Here is a 10,811-nt window from a genome sequence, read left to right as displayed (position 1 = left end):
AACAATCTCTAGTATAGCAGATGGAAAGTTGTGTAAGAGTGGTAACTGAAAGAATTATTTTAGTAACTGAGTAACATCAGAGCCATAAAACAGGATTTAGAGTGTATCTCTTCGCAGTTCTTCAAACTGAAAGTTCACTGTGTACTCAGAAAGAAACATTGTTTAAACTTTCTATATTTCCATTTATTTGGAATAAGCGTATTTACACAATTGTTGTACATTCACATGGCTCTACATTGGATATTTACAGAAAAAAGAACATTGAACATACAATGCCATAATCGATTCCTGTTTCATCGGAACTTAATAAGGGCCATTTCCATTGGAGTAGCCACCATTGCCCCTCGGGTATCCACCATTTCCATTTCCATTGCGACTGCCATTGGCATAGCCACCATTAGCTCCAGAGTAGCCGCCGTTGCCGTTCGCGTAGCCACCGTTGCCGTTGGAGTAGCCACCGTTGCCGTTGGAGTAGCCACCGTTGCCGTTCGCGTAGCCACCGTTTCCGTTGGAGTAGCCACCGTTGCTGCTGGGATAGCCACCGTTTCCACCGTTAGCGTAACCCCCGTTGGCGTAGCCTCCGTTGCCACGACCCGTCTCTTCGTAGTTGATGGTCGGCCTGTAGCCGCCTTCGTCAGCCTCGTAGTCGACCACCTGCCTGCGGCCATCTGGCAGCAGCACGTGGTACTGGCCCTGGGCGCTCTCGTCCTGTCGCGACTCCTCGTGGCCGAACTCAGCACCTGTTTGCGCATCCTCCACAGAGTAGTTGAAATCGTAGTTAGCTGGTTCCTGCAACAGAGATAAGCATACGCTCTCTTAGATAAATGAGCAAATTATGTCAAAGAGAAGCGTGCACAAACATTGTAGTGCCGGAGAGCTCCCCCAGTTAAGTGTACACAAGAATTAGGCAGAAGCGAAGTTGTCAGAAGGGGTCATGAGTCATGGCTGGACAGCTTCGTGGATACAGGCGCTATCCACGCAAGGTACGTTCCCCAGTTCGAGTCTGTCAGACAGACAGCTGTAAAGTGCCAGGAAGTTTAAAACACACACTCATCACAGCAGAGAGAAGGACTCATTGTAGAAAAAGTCCAAGAAATTCTTCCAAAATAATTACACTCAGAATGCCTTAATACGCTCTAATTTGGGTCTTATGGCAACGAAATGGGTTTCCGGGCATCCTTGCAGTTCTCTGAATGTGCTTTCAAGTGCTGAGCACTAGTTCAAATTGATGATGACGAATTGAAGTAACAGTTTTGGGACCCAAAGAATTGTCGTCTCTATGAAGACTTGAATAGACAATGATCTAGCTGCATTAATTCTAGTAAGACTTTGCTGTAATTATAGTTGACCAAAGAATAAAAGTCCATAAAAAGTTATGCCTTATGTCACGTATTAACAGATCTTCTTCATAATACTTTATTAGCTTGTTTTCAGTTTTCAAATGTGAATTTACTCTAGAATTTTCCAAAAAAGAAAAAAGAAGCATATGTAACGTATTCTAGTGCCTTAATTATGTGAAACAGTAATCTATTCTTACCGCCCCCCGCCATTGTTTATAATTAAATTCTTTTCAAATACTTTTCTATAATATAATATAATGAAGTAGCCGTGCTACCAACTTCTACCCTTGAAGCTCTAAATGCACCAATTTCTGGGCGTAAAAGGCAGCTTCTGAATTTAGTATACAGTAAGCAATAATAAACTTGGCAATATATTTCGCGAGAACTATGGTACACTAGCAAAAGTATTGAAAGTCTACGCTAACAGTCTGTGTCCAAGAATGCTAGCCGCATAGTCTGAGGCGTCTTGCACGGTTCGCGTGGCTCACCCCGTCGGAGGTTCGAGTCCTACCTCAGGAGTGTGTGTGTGTGTGTGTGTGTTGTCCGTAGCGTAAGTTAGTTTTAGTTAGATTAAGTAGTGCGTAAGGTTAGGAACCGATGACCTCAGCAGTTTGGTCCCATATGATCTTACCACAAATTTTCCAAGAATGCTAAATAGAATTATTAATTGTTTTTGTGAACGGAATTTACTTAATATAATATTTTAAATGTACCATTAGCCTCATCTACAGAAAAATACAAATCACTCTTAACTATAAGTTGACAATATTCCCTGAAATGTGTGTATTCGCTATCAGCGGAACTGAAACTAAAGTTTACTCGCAAGGGTAATATTTAATTTGCAATAACTGTAATACATTTAACTAGCCCCAAGGGAAAACTTACGGCCACTACATACAACGGGAATGTTGTAACGTAGAATGGAAGTTTTTAAAATGCTCTTGGAGCTATATGGTGAAGCAGGTATTCCGTCATTGTGGTTTGAAACAGACTGAGGCTACTTTCGGGAATGCAGACATTCTAAACATTGTGCTGCGAAGCTCTGGCAATGAAACTGGTGCTACGTTACTGGCTTCTGTATTTTCTATCTTAGAATGCACGAGAACGAGATGGTCACATTCTACGACGATTGGATGGCAGACATGCGTACTAGCAGTGGCGTCATCTCGAAATAAGATTTATTTTTCCAAAATCTCCGAACGAAATATCTACAATAAATTTGCTAGTCGAAATTTCAAGTTACTCTGGTCAAGAAAAATTTTGCACCATGCACGTACTGTATGAGGATATTTACACTTCGGTATCGGTACTCACTTTATAATGCATCAGTCACAGAAGAACATTTGTAGATCGACGAATATAGTATTTGATTCACGGGAAAAAGATGTTCAGAAAAAATAGTTGTGACATACACTGTCAAAAATTGCAGTAAATGAGACAAAAGCAGATCGAGGGGCCGCGGACAGAAAAGCAGTTTGTGGGTAATTCTATGTGGCTTCTTAAGCGTGTGGTAATGTAAGACATTTGTCTACAAGACTTTTTTACTAGTTCCGGTTAATACTGTTCCCTGTAAGAATATGCGAAACTCGTTTCATTGTGGAACTGGGCAAAAAATGATATAAATGTCAAAAGAACTCCTGGAGGTAGAATACAATATTTTGGTATAATTAATGACAGTTATCGGAAACACTGTTTCGGCATGCTGTACTCACAGAGAGATCGTCCTGGGAGGCACCTCCTAGGCCATAACCAGCTGCACCAGGGACTCCGTACACTGGAGAAGCAGCGCCGAAGCCATTGGCCCCTGCGCCTCCATTGGGGGCACCGTACTGGGTAGACAGGCCGCCGTTTCCTCCACCGAAGCCGTTCGCTGCTCCACCGTTCGGGGCGCCATACCGTGTTGATAGCCCGTTCATACTGCCGAAACCGTTACCGTTGGGAGCGCCGTACACAGAAGAAGGGGTCCTAGCCCCGTTGAAGCCGTTTGCTCCTCCATTGGGTGCGCCATACTGTCTCGAAAGACCGTTTCTGCCTCCAAGTCCGTTTGACGCTCCATTAACCCTTCCAAATCCATTTCCATTGGGAGCTCCATACTGAGTGGATATGCCATTGGATCTTCCGAAACCTCCGTTCAGGGCACCACCATTCGGGACTCCATACTGGGTGGACAGAGCACCGTTTGTTCTGCCAAAGCCATTGGACAGGCCATTACCTCCACCAAAGACTCCATTAGGTGCCCCATACAAGGAGGAGAGTCCTCCGTTGGTCCTTCCAAATCCATTGGCACCAGGAGCTCCATACTGAGAGGAAATTCCGTTGCGTCCGCCGAATCCGTTCCCATTGGGAGCACCATATCTGGTCGACAGGCCATTCGTTCGGCCAAACCCGTTGGCACCGCCGTTTGGAGCACCGTACTGCGTGGAGATGCCGCCGTTTCCTCCAGGAGGCAGGTACTGGCTGCTGACTGGCGGTTCTGCCAGCACGCTGGCTACAGCCAGTGTGAGAATCAGGAAATTCTGTGGAAGAGAGAGACATACATAATCAGTCACTGGATTCAACATAGTGGAAGAAAATTTTGTGAAGAAAATTTTGTGTTATTGAATATCCTACAGTTTGCTTATAAAGGAGCAGTGAAGAGAACAAGCATGTGAGAATCACTCACACGTACTGTGGGCAGTACAGGGAAGTGGGATGGGGTTTTGTCGAGATCGTCTTTCAAATTACCTATTCACTCTTTAATTCCTGGATAACCAGACTGCATCAAATATTGTAGCATTAGAAGAAAGGCTAAATGCGCTCGCTATGACAGGGGACTATTATCTTCGTTTCCTAATGTTAGCGGAAATCAACAACTATTCTTAACATAAATTGTGAGGGAAGAATAAGGAGGTTATGTTAATGCTTTAAGCCTACTGAGAACGAAAGATGAATCGCTGCGTCGAAAAACATTATACTAGTTAGACGTCATACTCGTTCAAGCTTTTGCTTTCTTCGGCATTAGTTATGACGCAAAATGGACAGGATTTTCAACGAGAATTAGACACTGCTGAGTGTACGAAAAAATTTTCCTAAAAAACGATGTAGGCACTCGTCGCCTTATGGACTACATTTTGCAAGAGAGAATGTATGCAGCAGTATCTTACAAAGACGTATCCCTAAAATTGTTGGGACACCTTTTCTGCATTGTAAGATCCTCTCACAGTGGTCTACACAAGGGGAAAAGGAAAGAAGTAAGCAACGAATCGTCTTGTAAGAACAAAGTAACTTTAACGAAAAAATTGCCTTTGTTAGATAGCTGGCTAACGTATTGAACCCAAGTCCGCCTAGAGCAGAAACGTTTTTATGCCTTTTTTACTGGATTAACAGGAAGTATCAAAAAAATCAATACATAGAAAGCTATTTCTAGTCGTGCAATTTTTTTAGTACAAAAGCGTGGATCAAGGGTCAATCTTAATACAATTGTAATTACAGCTTATTTGAACACTCAGGTCTCTACAAGAAAAGGATGCCCAGGTGAGTTAGTTTCAAATTTTGTTGTCATCTTCATACATAACAAATTGACTTATTTTGGTTGTCACTAATACAGAGCAGTTCTTGTCCGTAAAAAGCGACAAACATTCTTTTTTTCACGAAATCATGAAGGACAAATCTCTAAGCTAACGAATCCCCACTACCTATTTCTATTTCATGAAAGTTCTGGAAACGATTTATTGCTATTTCCCTATTCTTCAGTGTTAGATAATTGTTATTTCGACTGTAGATAATGAAACAACGTAAAAAATGATCAAGGAACGATGATAGGGATTCAAGTTGAACGTCACCAGCAACAAATTGTGTATAAATGTCTGGATATATCGAAAAAAATACCAAGTCAAGGAGCGTTGCTGTTACACACTTAGCAGGCACGCTGGATGAAGTCCGAATGAGGTTATTGTCATCGTTCCCCAAATTAGCTCAGGCGAATGTTGGAGTGATCCCTTTCAAAACAACAGGCGGGACTTACCCGTATCGTAGCCCGTATGATACTGTGCTCTGTCATTAATTATCTCACCACTGACAGATTTTAAATTGGAAACTTTTCTTCGTTGATACATTTCTTTGCTATGCCACTCCTATAACAATGGCGAAAAAGGTATGAGAGATATGTGATCAGAAAGGCATCTTGCACTGAGCAACTACCAACTAGAGTTGTATACAGGAAAACTGGAAGACAAATTACCGTTGTACTGGTAAAGACTGTTTCACCGTAACTGAGCGGCCTGAAGGATCTAAGTTCGCTTCGGAGTACTTGAGTACTATTAAAGAGCTTTCTTCTTGCTGGGGAAACGCGGCAGGCCGTACGGAGCCGCGTCACACCAAGTGATGAACTACTTCAAGGAGATGTAGCGGTTCTAGCCCGAAATCTATATACTACAGAGCTAGAGGTGTAGTACCAACATCCGCCTCCATTCAATTGTCCATTGACGTCGCAGACAGAAGATGATCCAGCTATCGGTAGGCAGAGCGTAATACTTGGAAGAAGTGAAGACACTTTTTCATGTCCAGATACCTATACATGAGCTCACCGACCATCCAATGCTACGAGGGAGAGCGACTGCTCCAAAACACCATTTAATTCCGAATTTTAAACATTTATAAATACATGGTCCAGATAAATTAATGTGACCAACTGTCAGGAGCCTGAATAAGCACCTTTAGCTCCGCATAGGTGCAGAAAGAGAGTGAAGTTCTGGAACGTACCGACATGAATGTGGAGCCATGCCGTTTCCATTGCCGTGGCAAACTGCACTATCTTTCTCGGCTGAGGATTTATGGCGCCAACAGCCCTATCAAGTGGTCCCACAAATTCTCGATCGGGCTTCAACATGGGACGTTTGGTTTACTACGGTAAAATCATGTTGGTGCTCTTCACACCACAGACGTACACTGTGAGTTGTGTGACATGTTGCATTGTTCTGCTGGTAGATGCCATCGTGTCGAGGAAAAAATAAACTGCATGTGGAGACTGACATGGCCCCAAGGTTAGATTCACACTTTTCTTGATCCACTGTGCCTTCCAGAATGACGAGTTCACCCAGAAAGCCGGCCGCGGTGGTCTAGCGGTTCTGGCGCTGCAGTCCGGAACCGCGGGACTGCTACGGTCGCAGGTTCGAATCCTGCCTCGGACATGGGTGTTTGTGATGTCCTTAGGTTAGTTAGGTTTCAGTAGTTCTAAGTTCTAGGGGACTTATGACCTAAGATGTTGAGTCCCATAGTGCTCAGAGCCCTTTCACCCAGAAAATGTTCCCCCTGACCATAACGCTGCCTCCTTCGGCCTGATTGCAGCAGGGCCGTACACGCCATAGCATCTGTCCGATGGAGCGTTTCGGAAATGCTTTCACCTGAAAGCCAATGAGCATGCCCCTTTGGACGTCAGATAAATCGCTCCGTTTCCGCATTGCGACAACGACTTCGCTGTTTTCCCCGCCCGACACGCATTATACCTATACACTCCATTGTTAGTGCTGCCACTTGCCATCGCCGTCTACAAGTGGCAATTGCACGTTGACATCTAACATAGGCTGTGGTCACGTTAATGTGACTGACTACGTACATGTTTATTGTTAAATTTATCAGGATCTGGATAAATTGTAAGTTGTGAGTGGAATGAGAATTTGATTACGTGCACCTTCAGCTGGGAATAGGGTGAGTCTTGCCCAATTTGATACGTAAGACGAATAAACACAAAGGTAATATGCTCTTTCCATGGTATGAATGGTCTGGGAAAGAAAGAAATATTGATTAACAATAGTCGATCGCAGAGGAAGATGCATTGGCAACTCAGGATTATTCAGCGAGAAACTGAATCATTTTCGTTTTGTGATAAAATATTGAGTGCATTTTCGAGCGGTAAGCACTGAAGTAAGATTCTAAATAAGTCTCGTTAGTCTCAATCCGCCGGCCGCTGTGGTCGAGCGGTTCTAGACGCTTCAGTGCGGAACCACGCGGCTGCTACGGTCGCAGGTTCGAATCTTGCCTCAGGCATGGATGTGTGTGATGTCCTTAGGTTTAAGTAGTTCTAAATCTAGGGGACTGATGACCTCAGACGTTAAGTCTCAAAGAGCGTAGAGCCATTTGAACGATTTTGTCTCAGTCCACTTTTTGCGAGCTCTTGTGGAATGAACGAAACAAACCCTCGACAGAAATATTCCCGTAGGTAGATCATTGCTCAAAAGAATTGTTCCAGAACTAGCCATCAAAGAGAAAATTTCAGATAACATTCGTTAGCTAGACGGTTCTCAAAAACCTGATCTCAGTTCTGCACGGATTCTCTATCGTGTTTCTTCTCATTTCTTAAACCTCCCTATGTAAGAGACATAGCTGTCAGTCTTGCAATAAGTAAAAGTTGCAGTGAGATGCTAGAATGCGAGTTACTGAGAAACCTTTATAAGCGAGAAAGAACATGGCGCTTCGAAATCTTAATTACCCAATGCAAATGTATAGTACTATCTTTAAGAAAGAGGAATTCTGCTTGAAAGCTTAAAAGCTACCTGGGAATCAATTTTACGTTTACACGTTACAATGAAAGAAGAAAAGGAAAAGTACGATACTTCCTAGGCATTTATCTTCCTAGAGGAAGCCTTCGACAGGGCAATATGAAGTAAAGTATTTGAAGACGTAATAGAATGGGGACTACTGAAAAAGATGGACAAGAAGCCTGGCATGAGAAATCTAGAAAGACAAACCAGTTCCTGTAAGAGTTTGAGACATAGTTTCGGGCTACATCCACATTTATTCAATGTGAATGTCGATGAGTCAATGGAGGAAGGGTCGATGAGTCAATGGAGGAAGGGAAAGAAAATTCGAGAATAGGGGAAAGAATGTAAAGAAAACAGACAGCAGTGATTGGTGGGCACAGTGGATGAATAAATAAACAATTACTTCAATATCTCAACCAAGAGTGTGTCCTTCTCCTCAGGTTTATGTCACATAGCCCGTTTACAAAAACTGTTTGCAATAAGGTCACTCTCACTCACATTTTTTATGTCGTAATGCCGATAAATTACACAGAAATTCCAGCCGTTTAATCACAGTCTCCACTGATATCGCTGTTAATATCACTGCCGGTATTTGGTTCATCAGTGAGAGTATTGTCGCTACTCTCCTCCCATGGAACATTTTTCTCGCCACAATCCAGACCATCTTGAACTACACTTTTCCATAAACTGTGTGCTAGATGTAGTCTTCACGTAAGGAACAACTGGTAGTTTGAAGGATGTACAATAATTACACCGAATCCAAGCACTGTTGATTTCCTTTCGATGTTACCAGCCACTGGCGAAGACTAAATATTTCTTTTTAGTTGAGCAGGAACTGTGTCTGTCTGCCTGATTCGAATGGGTCTAAAAAACCGGTTAAGGATGCTCCAAATGATAACGAAAACGATGAGCAGTAGTGGGAAAGATAAAATTTGACCAAAACTTTCGTTACCCCCGCCCCCGCACAAGATGACTAACATTATCCCGGGGTGGCCACGAAGAGAAATGAGAGAAGCTTTACAAGATGAAAGCCGCCACGAGAACGAAGCAGGTGTGAGCTGCAGCGGACTGGGAAGCTGAGTCTGCTGTGAAGAGGACCTGCCGTTGAGAGTTAACGAGGAGCAGCTCGGCGGTGAAGACTTACCTTAGCCATGGTGATGCCTGCTCGATGGGCGTGGGACGAGTGGTGCTCGCAGGTAGGCCGGCCGCAGTTTATATAGTGCGCCACGCGGATGGGGGAGGCTCCCCGCGTGTCTCCCAACTGGATTATGGGCCCGTTGCGTCACGGAGCAGCGAGGCGATCGGGCGCCCCGCTCTCCCACACGCTGGCCATTCCCTAGCCGGGCTTCGCCCGCCGTTGCGACAACGCCCCCTGTCAAGGCGCTGCGTGCGTGTGCTCTCCTCAGAACGACCGCGGCCCGTCGCCAATGCACTACGTCCTCTCGTCCGAGCTAACCGCTACCTGCCTCTCAGTTCTCGCTCTGTCTCATCTACAATATTTTTGTTGCTACGTCATCACCAAAACGATTGATTACTTGCTATATGATTTGCTCTTATGCTTTGTACCGATGACAGAACGAGACAGTAAGGTAAGGGGCCCTACAAATGTTAAGCCGTGCACAGTGACCTCTGTGCACAGTATTGTTGAGAGATTTTGTTACGTGGAGCACGCGTATCTAGTGACTACGAAGTATTTTATTTGTATATACAGGGTGTCCCATTTATCTTGACCACCCTAAATAATTGTTTGTCCAGATGCAAATTACAAAATGTTTCAAGCAAATGTTCTTTAGCCTTCGTTGTAGCTTTCGTTTTTCTAAAGATAAGAACAGCGGTATGACTTTTTTATATGGCACCTTGTATTTTTTTTTATTCGGTTATTCATTTCCTCTCCCAAAGACCTATTCGTAAATGTATCACAGTGTACCATTCACTGAAACACAACGTTATTAATTACGTAACACAAAATAGACGTTGAGGCTCCAAGTTCTTGCTTAGTGCAGGTACTCGGGATAACGGAACACATCGACGTGCTGACGTTAACAGAGGACAAATGTAAAGACAAGTAGAACGCACGCCCGTCACTCTGTCAACCATCATCGGTTGAAAAGGTGTGTGAGTAGAATGTGCACCTATGAAGAGAAGGTAGCAATGCTACTCATCAATGGGGAATGTAAGTTAGCAGAACAGTAAATGCAATACTGTTTTCTTATGTACGGGTACATTTAGTAAAGTAGTTTAGTCCTTTTAAATACTATTGTGTACAGTAGGCATACAGAAAATCTGTCCTTCCTAAAAACTGCATCGACATAACTTTTCCTTTATTGTTGTTGTTGAAGGTAGGCGAAATGCTACGCATGCAGCGGAACTGTACAGAGAGTGATATCCTGACAAGAACCCACCTTACCGACGGATGTTTTCTCGTCTTGTTGCGACGTTTCATGAAACTGGAAGTTTCAACCCACGGCAACGCAATCGGTGTAGCACTCGCACAGACGAAGCTGCCGAAGTTACTGTTCTCGCTTCCATTGCTATGAATCCACATGTGAGCACACGACAGTTTGAACACGAGATTGGCATTCCTAAAACCAGTGTACATCGTATTCTTACATGTCCCTGACGGCTAATTATTTGAAAGATTTAGTAATTTGCATGTGGACAAACAGTTATTTAGGTTGGTCAAGATAAATGGGACACCCTGTATACACAATATGCTGAGATGATTAGCGTAGCAGTTACAATTTAACAGCTTGCAATTCCTTGTGTGAGCACTGATTTGTTTTCAAATAGTGGGCTGTATTTCTGTTACAGTTCCCGGTGTGTGATCATTACAGACATGGGGTTTGCCTGTGTTGCTACAGCGGCCAAAACAACAAATATGGGGATGTTTGTAAATTCGCCACCCATGGAGTTCCTACTTCTGTCCCGAAGACAAAATTTGGAACTGGCATTA

At 43.6% G+C, this 10,811-nt stretch overlaps 1 protein-coding gene across 1 annotated transcript; it reads right to left on the bottom strand.

Moving 5' to 3' along the window:
- Positions 1–201: 201 nt before the first annotated feature.
- Positions 202–9,039, bottom strand: LOC126262723 (pro-resilin-like). Its single transcript, XM_049959515.1, has 3 exons — positions 9,003–9,039; positions 3,053–3,856; positions 202–789 (listed from the first exon to the last, which is right to left on the bottom strand). The coding sequence occupies exons 1-3, from the start codon at positions 9,009–9,011 to the stop codon at positions 304–306; spliced, it is 1,299 nt and encodes a 432-aa protein (XP_049815472.1). The 5' UTR covers positions 9,012–9,039; the 3' UTR covers positions 202–303.
- Positions 9,040–10,811: the final 1,772 nt, after the last annotated feature.

Source organism: Schistocerca nitens, chromosome 6 (genome assembly GCF_023898315.1).
Source record: "Schistocerca nitens isolate TAMUIC-IGC-003100 chromosome 6, iqSchNite1.1, whole genome shotgun sequence".
Classification (NCBI taxonomy): Eukaryota; Metazoa; Arthropoda; class Insecta; order Orthoptera; family Acrididae; genus Schistocerca; species Schistocerca nitens.
The sequence above is the reverse complement of the archived record's forward strand: the minus strand, read 5'-3'. Positions and strand labels throughout refer to the sequence as shown.